This window comes from Labrus bergylta, chromosome 6, assembly GCF_963930695.1.
Source record: "Labrus bergylta chromosome 6, fLabBer1.1, whole genome shotgun sequence".
Classification (NCBI taxonomy): domain Eukaryota; kingdom Metazoa; phylum Chordata; class Actinopteri; order Labriformes; family Labridae; genus Labrus; species Labrus bergylta.
Window position 1 is genome coordinate 33,285,807 of NC_089200.1, and position 17,899 is coordinate 33,303,705.

The 17,899-nt window shown below is 39.9% G+C and overlaps 1 protein-coding gene across 1 annotated transcript; it reads left to right on the plus strand.

Moving 5' to 3' along the window:
- Positions 1 to 426: 426 nt before the first annotated feature.
- On the plus strand, positions 427 to 14,267 carry lmnb2 (lamin B2). The gene is made up of 13 exons (XM_020646919.3): positions 427 to 841; positions 1,953 to 2,089; positions 2,250 to 2,406; positions 3,575 to 3,700; positions 5,055 to 5,153; positions 5,506 to 5,577; positions 5,800 to 5,925; positions 6,021 to 6,241; positions 6,832 to 7,054; positions 7,293 to 7,400; positions 8,739 to 8,858; positions 9,713 to 9,790; positions 10,784 to 14,267. The coding sequence occupies exons 1-13, from the start codon at positions 629 to 631 to the stop codon at positions 10,817 to 10,819; spliced, it is 1,716 nt and encodes a 571-aa protein (XP_020502575.1). The 5' UTR covers positions 427 to 628; the 3' UTR covers positions 10,820 to 14,267.
- Positions 14,268 to 17,899: the final 3,632 nt, after the last annotated feature.

Consider the following 17,899-nt stretch of genomic DNA (forward strand, 5'->3'; position numbering starts at 1 on the left):
TTGAATAGTGATGCATTCACGTACTGTTGTACATATTTAAGTTAAGGCGTTCACCTATTGACATTCGTTCTTAACGGTTTGTAACAACAATTTTGATCTCTTATTTTAGATTCAGTAGGATATAAAATAATTCAGGCTATAACTCGGTGACCATACATTTCTTTATTATAATGAAGTTATTAAACTAAACAAAGTGATGAGAAAAATCCACATCCAACCATCCACTGTCATCAGTGCGAAAGATTACAAAGGTTGTGTGCAGTATTCCATCCCGGAATACTACGTTATGCTATAAAATGTCAGAAAATGGTGCAGTTTCTATAACAATTAACATTTTTGTTAATAGGTAACGTTTCAGTTTCTTTGTTTCCAACGCTCCCATCATCCATTGCGAGACAGGAAGCGTCCTCTGCTTTTGGCGCGGTCCTAATAGCGGTGTCCGCCATCTTGGAATCACTGTTTGAGTCAACTCTCAGGGAGCCTGCACGAGTAGAGTCATTTACACACATTATCTCTCTCTCTCGAAGATACACTGTTTTGTGTCTTGTTTCTCGGACAATTCAGGTACATTTGTTTTTATTTGCTCACGGAGCGGTGTAGCAAACTTAGGGTTGTGTAAAGAACCGTTATGGCGACTTCTACCCCAAGCCGCGATGCTGGCCGATCGGCGGCCTCGACACCTCTCTCCCCGACCCGGATCTCACGCTTACAAGAAAAACAGGATCTGCAGCACCTGAACGACAGACTGGCCGTGTATATCGACCGTGTGCGGTCATTGGAACTGGAAAACGACCGGCTGATGGTCAAAGTGTCTGAGAAAGAGGACGTGACTACCAGAGAGGTGAGACCAGTAAATAGTAATACACATGTAGAATCACTTGACGTGAGCTTCAGTGAATGATACTGAAATTACGCTCACATATTGTTACGAAAGAGTCAGTTAAAGTGCACACCAATAAATGTTGACAAACTATCCCTTACCAGTATAATATTACATTATTTCAGCAACTGGCCATAAATCGACACTTACCTGATTATGGTGACAAATCATCTTAAGTTAATCAGCATTGATGGAAGTACTTTTCGCTTTCACACTTTTATTTAAGTACATAATATAACTTTACATATATTATTGCATTTCCTGTCTGCATGTGACGTAACAGGACGGGGGATTGAGCGGGTGGTTATGCGCGCCAATTTATAAATATGACCTCCGGGTGTTTTGGTCCCTGTTTTCATTATGACATAGTTAACATAAGTCAATGTCTTATTACCTTGAAGCTCAGCAACACCTTTTACTAAACGACACAAACTAAAGATTTGTGTGATTTCACTTGTGGTGCTTTTCTAAGGTTTCTGCTCTGGTGTGTTTTGGTTGTAAACTGATGGCATTTTGATTAACATCAATATTATCAATTCTTTTGGAGGAAAAAAGTAAGAAATAACTTTAAATGAACTTTATTAAATGAACTCAAATGGCATCCATGGTGGCTGTGCATCTTGGTGTGTAAGATAGTGTTTGGTTTTACAAAGAAAAATCAATATCTGGTGAAGGAAGATTGTGTTTACATGTCTTAAAATGAAATTGTACTGTATCACTCCTACTTTCACGGCTTTAATGGCATTTCTGACACTGTGATTAATAATAGAACCACTCCACCAAAATGCTCTTTTCTAAATTTAAAGATGTTGATCAGGAGCAGATTTAATATGAGTCGAGTCATTTTCTTAAGGAGTTAAATGTGAACCCATTTTCAAGTATGAAGATAGGAAGGCAGAACAAAACTTTGTTTTCAGCAATCCCGTACAGCAGCCTTATACAATCTGGTCAAATATGAGAATATATCGATGGCTATGTTTATTTATAAATAGTTGGGCAACATTGAATGAGTAGAGAAGAAATAATTAATGAAATAATAATGAAGATCCTGTTGTCTATTCTCACTCTGTAGGTGTCCGGCCTGAAGGCTCTGTATGAGGCAGAGTTGGCTGATGCGCGACGGGTTTTGGATGAAACTGCTAGAGATAGAGCCAGGCTCCAGATAGACCTTGGAAAAGCTCAGTCTGAACTGGAAGAAGTGACACGCAGGTAACATGACACTGTACACCTTTTCACTGTTCACATCATATTGTAAAAATCAACTTCTTTTTAGTGTAAGGCAAACCCTTGGGTCATTTGGTAGGGCGGGGTTAGTGGATAGTTTTTTAAGTAATAACTGTTGGGTCCTTCTTCTGTTCTTGTGATCCAGTGCCAAGAAGAAGGAGAGTGATCTTGCTGCAGCGTTGTCCAGGGCCAATGCTTTGGAAGGCCAGCTGAACAAAAGTGAAGCAGCTCTTTCTACAGCTCTAGGCCAAAATTCGTCTCTGACCTCTGAGCTGGCTGATGTCAAGAGCTTGTTGGCTAAGGTGGGTACTACAGCGTTTTCTTTTGAGAAAGAATCAGGGGAAAATGTGTAATGAAAACATTTGTGTGCTTGAAAGAAAGATTAGATGTAAGTGCCTTTTATTATATTTGCTAAATCTAGTCAACCCACTGCTTTCATTTTTCCTGGTTTGCTAATCACATCCCTGATTAATGCCGTACTGAAATGTATACAAATTTTGGCTGGACAATATTGGAAAAAACACATTTTTCTTCCTGTGATATATCTTGTGATTTATTTGAAGAAAAATGGAAATTATACCAGATACACGCAGTGTCTTTCTTGTACACCAGTTACAATTTAAATCAAACAATTATATTTTTATTCTTGATAAAAATAGCAAATTTCTGATTTCAAAACTAAACCCCTCCTACTTTGATTACACTCTGGGTTCTCTGACTGAAATGTATACAAATTTCGGATACAGCTCGGCTCGGATACAGACAGAGTTGTAGGAGAGAAAGTGGAGAGAGAACACAGGTCAAACAACACCTTTATTCATAAACTTTGCAAATAAACTTGTGACTTGCAATTGTGTTACTTATACGTCATCAACTTTTACTATATACTAAAGATGGTTGCGATTGTCAAGGTTTCGGTAAGTCTACGTATCCAAGGCCCAACTTTAAAAGGCCCTGTTCAGCTTCCCTGGATTCACACACAAAAATTTACTGGGTGCGCTGCATTTATAGCTGCTAAAAAGTTAACAATCAGCGACACATACAGTGCATATATGTAGCCAGAGCATTAATGAGCACCGGGTAAAGGTGCTGCTGGTAGTGGGAATACACTCATTTCAAATCTGTGATTGAGCGTCATGCCAGTGAATCTGTGTCAGGAGCACAGCCTTTACATGTTTACATGGAGGGGACACACAATGCTCAGTTCTCTGACTACTGATGGTGATATCAGTCGGGATTGGAAACAGAAACTGTGGAACCATTAAGTTGCACAGGAGGGGACAGAATTGAGGATTGTATATTAGAATAAAACAATAAATCTACGTTCATTACATACCATAATAACCCAGAATACAGTATGCCAGTATTTTGGTTTAGTCATTTCAGATTTTTCTTCCACAGCTTTCATATGATGGGTGATTGCTTATGCTCATGTTGACTTTTTGTCTTGTGTTGTTACCTGTTTTATAGGCAGAGGACAGCCATGCTGTTGCTAAGCGTCAGCTGGAGGCAGAGACGCTGATGCGTGTAGACTTGGAAAACCGCTGTCAGTCACTGAGTGAAGACCTGGAGTTCAGGAAGAGCATGTTTGAAGAGGTACAGTGATTATATAAATAGATAATAAAGCACATATTGTTGAGTTAAAGGAATCCAGTTTCAACAATAGCTTTGTCAAAACATATCAAATTGCCTTTTTTCTTTAGGTTAAATGTAACTGTTGTATGGGTACATGAAATCAATCATAGGTCCCTAATCAAAACGGCAGACTTCGTGATATTGGCAAATATCGTGTCCATATCCAAAAAATATTATTTTTGTATATTTTCCATATACAGTGTGTGTGTGTGTGTGTATATACACACATTTTACTGATTATATGTTCTAATAGTACATTTTGAGTGTTTTATTGCATGGCTTTGCAGAACAGTCATTACATTTCACTGCACATCTGTATGAGCATGTGACAAATTCAAATCTTGAGTCTTGAATCTCGATATCGTATCGTGATGAAACCGGTGAATTTCACCTCTGATGTACAGTATGCAATCTCAGGGCTTGAGACTAAGTACTTCCCGTCATCCCGGGGACGATTCAAAATGTTCTTAAGACGAATGAAAATCTTTCCCCAGTGCTGTGGTTTTTGTGCATAATCGAGTGAATTGGCTCTACTAAACAGCCACGGTAGAAAACTAATGAGCAATTTGAACCCCAGTTTACTTCTTGTGCAACTCTTAGAGCCCTACATGCTCACTGACACAAAGAGCGTCCCGCCGCCTCCTCGTGTCAGAGCTGGTGTCAGTGTCTACAGTGATTCAAAACCAGGTCCAACAATCCAGTTTTAAATTCACTTCACTGGCTTCCAGTGTTTTAAGAATTTAAAACTCAAGTGATCCCTTTTAAAGTTTGAATAGGGCCAGCACCAGATTACAGACTAACCTCCTGACCCCCTACGAGGTTGAGATCGAGACAGAGGAGCATGTCCATGCATATAGACAGAAGAACAAACTGGACTTAAAGAAATGGTTATTTAATGTTGGAGCCTGATGTATAAAAAATAAAAATAAGATAAAAAATCTGTAGGTAACAACCCTCAGGTTTATCAGAGAAAATGACTGAACTGTATCTCTGTGACAGAGTGACAGCTTCCTCGTAAAACGATCCTCTGGTTGAGGAGGCGTCACACGCTGAGGGGCGGGGTTTACAGACATCTTTCTGATGTTCATCAATTGATTTGAAGGTGTGTGCTTCTAAAATATACAGGACAACAAGTAGCATTTTTTAAATCCACACCAGTACTTACAAATACCACTTCCTGATACCCACCCGTAAAAGTTTATAAGCTATAATAAAACAATAGCTTAAAAAAACAAGCGAGAAAAGAGATGGAAATGCAGCAGTCGAATATGGGGTCAAACTTTTCAAACTCCGCCATCTTTCTTCTTGTGTTCAGGAGGTGCGTGAGTCTCGACGTCGACAGGAGCAGCGGATAGTTGAGGTGGACTCTGGAGTCAGGCAGGACTATGAGTTTAAACTGGCGCAGGCTCTACAGGTAAGCTTCAGTTGTCACATCTATTGTGTGTATTAATTAAAAATAAAAGTGCTTACCCCAGGTCTATCTATGAAATGCCCAGAAACCTTAGTTTGCCTGTGAATTGCAATTTTGTGGCAAATGGCAAAGCAACATGTCATGTCTGTTTATGACCATATCTCTACAACATACGTATGATCATGTTTGTCTCAGTCTTTTTTTTTTTTTTTTAGATTTATTTTGGGCTTTTCGTGCCTTTAATGCAGAGAGAGGACAGTGGATAGAGTCGGAAACCAGGGAGAGAGAGCAGGGAATGACATGCGAAAGACGAGGTTTGATGTGAGAATTAATCAGGTTTGTGTTTTCCCACAAGGACCTCAGGAAAACACATGATGGACAAGTATCTCTTTATAAGGAAGAACTGGAGAATACCTTCCAGGCTAAGGTGGGAAACATTCTTTTTTTTTTTTTCATATTTCAAGTGAAAAAAAGTGGTAGAATGGCTATATATGTTCTTTATTGTCATTGTATAAAAGAACAGACATGTATAACAGTTCAGTGATGTCGGCCTGAGGGCAAACCTCCAGTCTTCCCCAGTCCTGTCTTTTCCATACATCCTGAATATGTAAAATGGTCCCTTTCTTACAAATAGTCTGTCTTCTTCTAGCTGGAAAATGCAAAGGTGTCCTCAGAGATAAATGACAAGGCAATGAGCACGGCCAGGGAGGAGCTGCTGGAGTCCCGTACCAGAATAGAGGGTCTTGGATATCAGCTGAGTGCTTTGCAGAAGCAGGTAATGTATAATGACACCTTTACACACTCATTTTAGAAGTCCTTGACCACTCTCACAGTTATGCTGATGGTGCATGTGTGTGTTTGAATTTATAGATGGCTGCCTCCGAGGATCGTATCAGAGAGCTTGAGGAAATTCTGTCAGCTGAAAGAGAAAAGCACCGTCGTTCTATTGAAGGAAAAGAACAGGAAATGAGTGAATTGAGAGAGAGGATGAACGCTCAGCTCAGTGAATACCAGGAACTACTGGATGTGAAGCTGGCCCTGGACATGGAGATCAATGCATACAGGAAACTGCTGGAGGGGGAGGAGCACAGGTAACTCGCACACAACCATGACGTTCATCATTCAAGGAATACATACAAACATTAATGAATAAATATGCCTACTAAATTAACTTAAACATAACAGTCTTTTCCTAATACATTTTGGGGTTTCTTACATGTTTTCAGGACATCTATAGGCTTAACTACATGAGGGTTTTTTAAAGTCACTTTTTACGTTTTTTGTTTGCCTTTTTTACCTTTATTTGATAAAGAGAGATAAATGATTATTTATTAAAGTATTATGATTTTATGAAGTTTAGTGTTTACTAATCGCTGATGAGACAACGTAGTTTCTACAAAGTGCAAGAGATGAGCAGAGGGGCAGGGTTTTTGAGGGAGCATAGAGGGGAGGGGATGGCCTTTAACATTAATTTATCCTTTTGTCAGGATTTTAAACTGTCTTAAGATTTAATATTTCTTGAAGTAGACGTTTTATTGTGGCTATTGTTAATTTCTCATCAAAATGGCAGAAGGCTAAAGTTTGGACCTTGATGTGTCAATGATATGACTCAGGAAGTCATGGATAGATACTAACTTCTTGTGGCTGATGTGTTCTTTTCTTTTTTTTCTTTTTTTTTAAGACTGAAGTTGTCCCCCAGCCCATCAGCTCGAGTCACTGTTTCCAGGGTAACAGGATCTTCCAAGAGAAAGAGAGTGGAAGTGGAGGCCCAGGATGTGTCAGAGGGGGGACGAGGAGAAGGACAACTGCTGGTATCAGAAGAGGCCACAGCCAGTGGAGCAGTTACCATCTCACCTACTGACATGGATGGAAATGCAGTCACACTGACCAACGATACTGATCAGGTGTGAAAGACTGGACTTTGACTCAAAAAAACAACTGTTTATTATTTCTCTCGTCTTTGCAGACGACCAGCAGTAGATGAAAAAACTGAATTTAAGGGTATTCGAATGATCAGATTTTTCAGATTACTGCTGTTGAGCTATAAGTTTAGCCTCCTTGTTTGAGTGAATATGATCAGCAGTTTGCTTAGAAATTAGGAAGATTATGCATATGTATTTTGAGCTTTCTTGTGTTTTGCAGGACCAGCCTTTGGGCAACTGGAGGTTGAACAGACAGGTCGACAGCAGTGATGAGATCACCTACAAGTTCTCACCAAAGTTTGTCCTCAAGGCTGGACAGTCCGTCACGGTGAGAACAAAACATGTGAAACAGAGAGAGACAGTGTGCTGAATTCAGTGCAGCCTGCTCACCTTCCCTCCATTCTCCTATGGGAACTGGCACAGTCACACACCTGCACCTCTCCTATGTTACACACAGCATGTTTTTAACTGGTGCGACTTTTGTATTCATCTCATTTCAAGCCCAATGAAACTAGAAAAAGGCTCCTTTGGCCACTTACAACGGGTTTATTTTGATGCCAGACTTGAAACATATAAAACAAAGTTTCCCCTCTGAATGGAGCAAACAAGGTCAACTCTGAAAAACAAAAACATTTTATCCTTGTGCGGCTCCAGAGCCTCTCAACACACATGAATGGAGGGTCGAGCCCCGGACTTACCTCACCCCTGGCTATATTAATAATAGAAATTCTAAAGTCATAGTTACAGACTCATTATACTTATTCTTTATTTTTAAAGACATACAGAGGTGGAATTGTTTTCCTAATCACTGGAAAAGTTTGTGTGACATATCTTATAAATACTGCGGGCTGTTGCCCTCTGGTCTCCACTCTAACTGTGCGTAGCTGTTAGCACTGCTGTTTGTCTTTTATACACTTTCAAATGATGTTTCATATAAACGGCACAGTTTTTACCCAAATGAATGCGTAAAGGCTTATTTAAATGTGCACAACCAGCACTAGTGCAAAGAGAGGTTGACTCTGCAGCGCAATCGGATGTATTTATTTGCTTGTGTGTATTTTGTGACGTCTGAAATAAGTCTGATTAGTTATTGTCATCACTGGCACACACTGTACAGGGGGTGATTAAAAAAAATAAAAAATTTAACAGCTCCATTTTGATTTTGAAAACAATATGTGTTTTCCGTAGTTAGGGGCGTAGCTGACATGATTGACAGGTGAGTGTGATGTAATGGTTCGTCAAGAGACTTAAAACCCGAGTGCAGAAGAACATCAGCACAGCAAGCTGCTGCAGAAAAATATTTAAACGGAGGTATGCAAAGCTTTTGTTTTAAAATGAGACGTTGACATTACCAGCAGACATCTCTCTATCTCTTTCTTTTAGTGATAAAAAATGTTGGGGAAAATACTTTAGTGGCCTTATATATATCTGGGCGTCCTGCAGAGGTATCGTCCATGTGTGGGAAACACTGAGTGTAGTCTCGTTCTCATTCTTGTGTACTCATTATCGCTAATCGTCTCGTCATGTTAGCTGAGTGTATCGTCAAACCCCTAAAATTAATATTCAGAGGACTATATTGAAAAATATTCTGAGTACTTTATGAAGCTTTACTGCATAAATAGTTCATTTACATCACTATATGATTACCTTCTCTGTGTGTTTACAGGTGTGGTCTGCCGATGCTGGCATGGCCCACAGTCCACCATCTGACTTGTTGTGGAAGAGCCAGGCTTCCTGGGGCACAGGAAATGAAATGATCACCACTTTAGTCAATGCTGATGGCGAGGTAAATACATCAATGCTTAACTAATCAATATCGCTTTTGGCTTGGTTCACACAACAAGACATGACCTATTTAATGTTGTTGGGCCAGCTGTGGATCAGTGGTCGAGTCGGTCTTCTCTCAACCAGAAGGTCGGGAGTTCCAGCTCCTGCAGCTACGTGTCCGATGTGTTTCTTTTTTTATTTGTTAGGATCCCAATTAGCTCTACCTGAGAGCTATTCTTCCTGTGGTCCGCTTTAAATAACAATCACAGTAACATACAATCAACATTGGAAACATAATTAAGCACTACAGTCCACACAAAGCATTACATTGACATCCATTATGTCCTTGGGCAAGACGCTTAAACCCAAGTTGCTCCCGCTGACTCGTCAGAGTTATAAAGATAGACTCTTTACTCAGCAGCCTCTACCATCAGTGTGTGAATGTGTATGAATGGATGAGTTAATACTGATGGACTCTTTACTCAGCAGCCTCTACCATCAGTGTGTGAATGTGTATGAATGGATGAGTTAATACTGATGGACTCTTTACTCAGCAGCCTCTACCATCAGTGTGTGAATGTGTATGAATGGATGAGTTAGTACTGATGGTCTCTTTACTCAGCAGCCTCTACCATCAGTGTGTGAATGTGTATGAATGGATGAGTTAATACTGATGGACTCTTTACACAGCAGCCTCTACCATCAGTGTGTGAATGTGTATGAATGGATGAGTTAGTACTGATGGTCTCTTTACTCAGCAGCCTCTACCATCAGTGTGTGAATGTTTAGGTGTGTCCTGCGGTGTAAAAGCACTTTGAGTCTTCAGAAGACTAGAAAAGAATTAAAGAAGTCCATTTACTATCTTTTCTGCAGGAGGTGGCGAGTAGGAGTGTAACCAAAACTCAGGTGGAGGTAGATGATGGAGAAGAAGAGGAGGAAGTGGATCAAACGGTTAGTATACTTGTTTCCTTCCTTCCTTGACTTTTTGAAAATAATGCATAATCAGTGTTTTTGCCTTTGTTTAAACAGCTTGACTTCTTTATGTCTATATTAGTTGCTTGTGTATGAAACAAATTTAGTTTGCAAACCTTTCCTAATTTAAGTCCTTCACTTGTGTTTGTAATAATGTAATAATTTGTGATAATGTGGATTTATATTTCGTTTCCTTTAGTTTCCCTCCCCCTTTATATCGATGAGGTTAAAGTAAAAAAAAGAGCGCTCTATGATGTATAATGCACCAGGTAGAACAACAGCAACTTCTAGATATTCTGTATATGTAAGTCTACACGTGTAAGGAATGATTCAGCCAAAGCTGAACATTGTTACTTTCATGATGGCTGGGTTCATTGAAGGGCTGTATTGAATTTTAACTTGATTTACCACGAGGTAAAGGGGAGGGGGAAATTGAATTTTTGTCATGGTTTATTTACAACAAAAAAAGCATGATCGTATATTGTTGTTAGATGGTCTTACATAACACCACTAAAAGACCAAGGGCTTTTAGCCATTTTCCACTTTTTATCAGACATAATTCTCAGTTAGTAGGCTCCCTATAACATGAGTGGTGAGCGATAGCGGTGTGAAAATGGTCTTCTCGTATCAATGGGCAGCGAGCTCGCAAGCTAGGAGTCTGTGCTTTGCAACGTTCACTGCAGGCTGAGAGCTCGACTACCGTATTGTTGCAAGTAGAGAAAACAGACGGACTATAAGAGCGACACAAACTGAACGTTGTAGACTTAGCTAAACATGATGTAATCGTGAAGCAGGAAGAAAGCTTAAACTTGTTTTTCTCTCTGAGAGATATTTAAAGACAAACTGCGACTTATATTCCAGATTTTATGGTACTCTCGTAATATTTGTTATCAATTATTTTAATTGAAAGAGGACCAAAGAGGATAAATGAAATGGCACATTAGATGATAATTGTGTTTGTTCTATCCACAGGGCAAGGCGTCCTCCAGAGAATGTGCCATCATGTAAAGCCTTGAAGTCGACGATTGGTTTGACAGCTCCATTATATTCTATTCTCTAGAGCTACTCCGATATGATCATGTCCATCGCATCACCATTTGGTGTTTAACTTTTAAAGACAGTATAAGACTTTAAGGACTCTGTAAAGCTGCCTCTGAAATACCTGGACCTGATTCAAACATCACATCATCTTTCTCTGTGAACACTGGATACAAACATCAACTGTGAGAATGTCAGCAAATTGTCCCGCCCATTTTAAAGTACCACGCTTTCCAAGTCATTGATTATTTGATTGGCTTCAATTCATTCTTAGTTGAAAGCTTTTTTTGTTTCATCCTTTTTGCAAAGTAGAACACGATGTCTAAGGGTTTGCACAGAAGACCTAAAAGAACTTGATTATTGAGATAAATCAGGTTCACTGTGTTCACAACCATCAGTGTTAAATGATGAAGTACAGATTTTAACAAAATATGAAGTTTTTTACAAATCCATCACTCTGACTAAAAGGCATAAAGGCAGGGTTGGTCATTTTCGAAATCTTCCAAGTAGCATTCCCTCTACTCTGTCTAACCCTGCCTTTAAATGTAATATTAAATTAAATGTATTTGGTTACGCAGATGGATTTTTCCTGGCTGCACATTTTTACCTCTGTATTGTCCTTTTATGGATTAAATCTTAAAAATCTGCAAATCATAGGCTGCTTGAAAAGTTTAAGTTACTGATTCTTTTGCTATTGTGAAAACTGACTGCAAATTCAGAGTGCAAAGTGATAACTGATTTGATGACAAATGTTAAACTTAATAGCTAAGAAAACGCTCCGTACCTTTCAGGCTTTCAAGGTCAGTACTCAGACTTCTGTCAGAATCCTGAGCACGTTACATGCCATGTGTTCCTTGATAGAGCTGTCGTTCTCAGCCACGTTACACTCCTCTTTTTTAAGAAACACTACAGGTTTGTTTTGACTGACGACCTTTGATTTCGGATATCTCTTATAAGAAATATGTGGAGATCAGTTGTCTTTGCTTCCTTTGTGTGGACTTGGGGAGGGGGTTCTTAGTGAGGGAAAAAGGCAGTTGCCACTCAGTCCTCCTGGAAGCCCAACCATACATTTTAAAATTCAGAATAATGGAGCCATTTTTTTAAGTTAGGGAATGAAGTTGTGAATCAGTCGCAGTGGTCAGTTGATACTCGATTCTTTTGAATGAAGACCCTCAAGACGTTTCTCAAATCTGAGGTTCTACAACAAATCCATAAAAAACAGTCTTATCTTTTTCAGTGAAGGGGAGTTGTTACTTGTTCTAAAAGATAATCGTTTTCCTAATTTTGTCTCAGCCCAGTGTACTCTTTGGAAGTAAGATCCCGTTTCCACCTAGCGTGTTTTTTTTTCTGAGCATCAGCAGTTTTTTTTCAGTTGTTTTCTTGAAGAAGAGAGCCGCCTGGAGAAAAAGCACAGCGCCCAGTGTCTGTTCTTCTGAGCGCTCTGCCTTATTTGTGCGGCCGCTCTGAGTGCTCAAGTTGAAAATCTTTAAACTTTTCAGAAAGGCGCTGTTGACGTCACTGGAGTTCTTTTCCAAATGTTTGATATTCCCCGTAGTTTAACCTCCTCGCTCCGTGTCTAATCGGGAAATAAACGATCTGAAATATAAAACATGCAGTAAAAAGTAACGGAGCAGTGTCACTCATACAGAGACCGTTGTTTACAGACTTGTCATGGAGACAGGACGGACGTGCAACGCTTTTCTTCTCAGAACACAAACGCTTCATGCAAACGCTTCAGAGTGCACAGCCGGCGCTTTTCTGACCAGAAAAAACACCAGGTGGATACGGGGTCTTAGAGTTCGGCTTCAGGCCGCCAACACCTTCTAAACTATACGTGGCTCCCGGTCTTGATGTTGACTTTCTGTGAACCTTGACCTGGGCAGAAGTTGCACTGACTATAGAGTTAGGAAACGCACAGAGGAGAGAACAAGAGACTGTGCTTTAAAATATGTCTAAAGTACACTGCAGATGAGAGTTTCTGCTAACATTGACAAACAGACATGATCCTGTTACAGCTGTCGTAAAGGACAGTTTCCACCAAGCGGTCCGGTTCTGTTCAGGACAGTTTGGTACCGTAAATCCTGATCTTGCTTGTGTTTCCAAAGTCAACCCTTAGACATCACTAATTCACAGCGGCGAGATATGGTGTAGACCGCCAATAAATTCAACAAAGAAGAAGGTGACAGTAAACAAAAATCAATAATTGCTAGGAGGGTCTGCATCTCCGAGGTCGTCCATCGGAGATATTTAAACATGGTGCGTTTTGTGTTTGTCCTTTATTACGACCGCGCACAGGAAGTAAAGATTCTTCCAATCAACAGACTGCAGTGTTTCTAGCTCCAACCTTTAGGGTCGGGTTAGTACCCTAACAGAAGGGTACCAAAAAAATCGACTTTTGACAGTGGAAATGCCAATAAATGTGTACCGAACTGAACTGGACCACTTGGTGGAAACTGGGCTTTAGGAACAAGCTCATACCGTATTCTGTATGAAAGCAGTTTTAAAATTTTATTTAAGTTAGCTTGCTCATGTTAGCTCGAGTTAGCTAACTTCTTTCATATGTGTGAGTTCTGTTGTTACTGACACTGAGCAGATTTCTCTGCTAGGTTAACGAGAGACAGACTTTCCCACATTGACTCTTTCGCTTGTTTCACAATGCGGAGCAGCGTCTCTGCTCCTAGAACAATGAATGGTCCCATTAAAGGCTTCACTCAGAATTTGTGTGGGTTTGATTTTTTTAATCCTCACTGGGTTGCTAAAACTTTATGTGATACGTAGCCTTCTGTTACAAAGTCTTCTGTGACTGGCTCTGTGGAAAATGCGACAGTGCCACCATTTTTTAAAGTCCACACAATTCGAACAGTGAAAGCAACACTTGATACTCGTGGACGATGTTGTGATAGATTACATTTTCTTTATATCGAGTGTTGCTCTCACAACTTGTCGGCCATTTGGGAAACACATTTTTCTTGTGCTTGTATGCTGTGCTTTAAACTGATAGTTGTTTTTCTATAGATTTGTGTCAATGTAATCAATTTGTTGAAATTAAATCTTTCATGTATTATTTACGATTTCTATGGTGATTAAGGTTTGGTGTTATTGACCTGAAAATAAAAATAAAACTTTTTCGGCCTTAAATGTATTTCATCCTGTAGTGACCAAGTTTCAAACCTAAACTTCACTAAGTGCAGGATATTGAAACTTGTTTTCTGAGCTGAATTTGGGAGGATGGGGGGGGTATCCAATTATAGACAAGGGTCTAACATTTATAATTGCCATAACCTTCAATTTTTCAGGATTTTCCTTTGAACTGAACCAGAATTTTATAACACCAAAGTTTTAACCACTGGGGTCGGGGTGGGGGGTTGTTTGTTTTATTGTTATGTTACTTTTGTACACAATAAACGTTTTACATATATGTACGTCTGAGTGTTTTCATTCAACCCCTTCACCTTTAAGAAAAAGCTAAAGACCTATGACCTTAATGATGACAATGACGATGGTTTTGTTTGATAACAACGACTAAATATGGTTTCTATTCTGATTAGAACTCTCAAGAAGAGCCGTCAATGTTGGGCTCTGCCTCTGGTCACTTGCTGTCAGCACCTGTGCTCTGCCTCTGGTTTTTCTAGAGTCTGATGGGGCCCTAGGCAAACATTTAATGGGGGGCCCCTCCAACCAGCGTTCATCACCATGACATTTCCTCTGCCACAGAAGAGACAACTTCCTCCAAATCAGAGTGGTTCTTTCTGCGGAAAAGCCCCAGTTTGTTGCAGTATCTTTTCAGGGTCCTGATACTCATGACAATGTGGCGCTGATGTGCCAAAAGAATGTGTAGTTTCATAGCTGCATGCTGTAAGTAAAGCCCCAACACTATTTTGAGACCTCGTCAAACTGTTTTAAAGCAGGTCAGTTAATACACAGTCAATCCGTGTTACAGACTACACAAGGACCTACTTCCTTAGTCATTTTTATTAGTATAACTAAAGACTAAAATAACAACTTTAGTCTCATACATTTAAGGTTATTCTCGTAAATGTATGCCTTTAATCCCAAAATCTAAAAAAGGAATTCCCCTTAATGGGGCCCTAATACTCCTTTGTAATAACTTCAGAATCAGAATAGTACATTTACACAGGAGGAAGGAATTTGTCTTGGTGTTTTGGTGCACAAACAGTTAAAAGAAATAAAGTACAAATTGCAAGAATTTAAATAAAATCAAATATAAGAAGTAATTACAAATATATATATATATATAATAAGGTGCAGTATTAAAAGTCCAGTGAGCGTTAATGTAACGCATAAAAACAGTTTCAGCTTTCACATACTTCAATGCTGTCTGACTTGGGGGCTGGATGAGAGTCTTACCTGAACGCCTCAGGGTCCTGGAGGTGTACAGGTCGTGGAGAGATGGTAGGTTGGACCTCAGGGTCCTGGAGGTGTACAGGTCGTGGAGAGATGGCAGGTTGCAGCCAGTCACCTCAGCAGAGCGGATGATGCGCTGCAGCCTGCACTTGTCCTTTGCTGTGGCTGCAGCGTACCAGACAGTGATGGAGGAGAGGATGGACTCTGATGGCAGTGTAGAAGTGAACCATCATGGTCTTTGGCAGGTTGAACTTCTTCAGCTGCAGCAGGAAGTACATCCTCTGCTGTCCTTTCTGGATGAGGGAGATGATGTTCAGCTCCCACTTGAGGTCCTGGGTGATGATGGTCCCCAGGAAGCAGAACGTATCCACAGTAGACACCATGGATTCATCGATGGTGATGGGGGCGGCTGATTTTTTCCTGAAGTCCACAACCATCTCCACTGTCTTCAGAGTGTTAAGTTCTAGATTGTTCTCGCCACATCAGATGGTCAGCCTCCCACCAGAGATGAGTCCAATGAGGGTGGTGTCGTCTGCAAACTTTAGGAGCCTGACAGACTGGTGAATGGAGGTGCAGCTTTTGGTGTACAGGGAAGAGCAGAGCATTGATACAGTCAAATTATTAAATAAAAGTCCAATTTTTTTTCAAAATTATGAAAAGAAAACACTTCCTGTTCCTGTTATTGTATTCACCATGTAAAACTTGAGTTTGTTTAAGCATCAGATCAGTAAAGTTTGTAAAATGTCTGTTGTTTATTAAATGTTTGTATAGAAAAGAGGCAATAGGTTCACAATACTTGTGAGTGACATCAACAAACAAAAACAAACATTGGAACAGAGTGGTCAGCCTGGTTATACTATGGATCACGGCTGTTAGTGTGCATAACAATGTCAGTCCTTAAAGCAGAGTAGAACACGAAAGACAAAAGAGGAAACAATAAATAAATAAATACATACATCAATACAATAATTACAAGGCTTTATTGACAAACAGAGGCTAGCAGCAGGACAGAGCAGGATCTTCTTATTCAGGAACAAGTGGGACAGTAATCTTTTCTGCATAAACAAGGAAGGGGCCCCACACCTCTCTGAATTACGAGAGGATCATTTTAATGTATATCGCATTATTTTGAGTTTTAAGTTATTAAAAATCTCTTTTACCCAGAGGGTGTGGGAAGGGGGTGTTGTTGATTTCCACCTCATTAGAATGAGGCGTCGAGCCAATAAAGTAACAAAGGCGATTATATCTGATTGTGGTTTAGGTAAGGGCACCTGAGAGACACCAAACAAGGCAGTCATAGCATTAGGTTGTAGAAATGTCCCAGTTACCTCCGATAGAGTTTTAAAAATTGCAGTCCAATAATTATTCAAAGACTTGCAGGACCAGAACTTGTGGACATGGTTTGCAGGCATCTGGTGACATTTCTCACAGGAAGGGTCAACTGTGTCATAGACCTTGGAGAGTCTAACCTTAGTCCAGTGAGTGCGGTGAACCACTTTACATTGGATTAAGTCATGCCTGGCACAGATAGATGAGGTATGAACCTGTTTAAGAATTTCCCCCAGAACTCGTCTGAAATGCCCTCCCCCAGTTCCTCCTCCCAGAGAGCCTTCACAATATTCAAAGAGGTTGAGGATAGGGTTTGAATTTGACTATAAATATGTGAAATCATACCTCTTCTCATGATTGGGACTTGAATAAAGAAAGTATCTAGGGTTGTATCGGCAGGCAGGTTTGGAAATTGGGCATATGTATTGCGAGCAAAACTACGAGCTTGTAGGTATCGGAAAAAGTAACTCTTAGGAATAGAAAACAGCTCCTGGAGTTGTTTGAAAAGATGCAAATACATTATCGATGTATAAATCTAAACCGTTTAATGCCAAGATTGGACCAAATTGCAAAAGCACCATCAGATATGGAGGGAGGGAACGCAGGGATTTGCAACCAGAGGAGCATAGGTTGAGAAAATATGCAGACCAAAGTTATGCCTAAATTGGTTCCTTACGGTAGTTTTGACAATTATATTTTTAACATAGGAGGAGAAGAGTGGGCTGTTGATGGGGTAGTGTACCAAAGATATCAGTGACATGGGTTTCGAGGAGAGGGACTCCATAGCCAACCAAGAGGGGACCAAGAGGGGTGGGGGTGAAGCGTATCAGATCTGATCCAGCGCACAATTCTGAGGTTTGTAGCCCAGTAATAGAACCTAAAATTTGGTAAGGCCATCCCTCCAGAAGACTTTCAATTTTCTTAAAAAACTTTTGACTGATAAAAATCGGTATACATTGAAATAAATAGGAAAACTTTGGAAGAGTATTCATTTTAACACAATTGATCCATGCAGCTAAATACAGTGGGAGTAATGACCATTGATCAAAATCTTTCCGCATACGTGCTAAACGGGGCAAAATTTGCTTGAAAGAGATTTTTAAAATTGCTTGTAATTTGAATGCCAAGAGAAGTGAAGCAGTGATGAGATATTTTAAATGGAAAACTGTGTAGGGGCAAATTGTGTGCCGTTGCATTCAGAGGAAATAACTCACTTTTACCAAGATTGATCTTATAACCTGATATAAAACCAAAATATTGAGTGTGGTAAGTACAGCAAGGATGGATATAGGTAAATCGGAAATATATAGAAGAAGGTCGTCCGCATAAAGGGAGACTCTGTTCTCGCATCGGGAT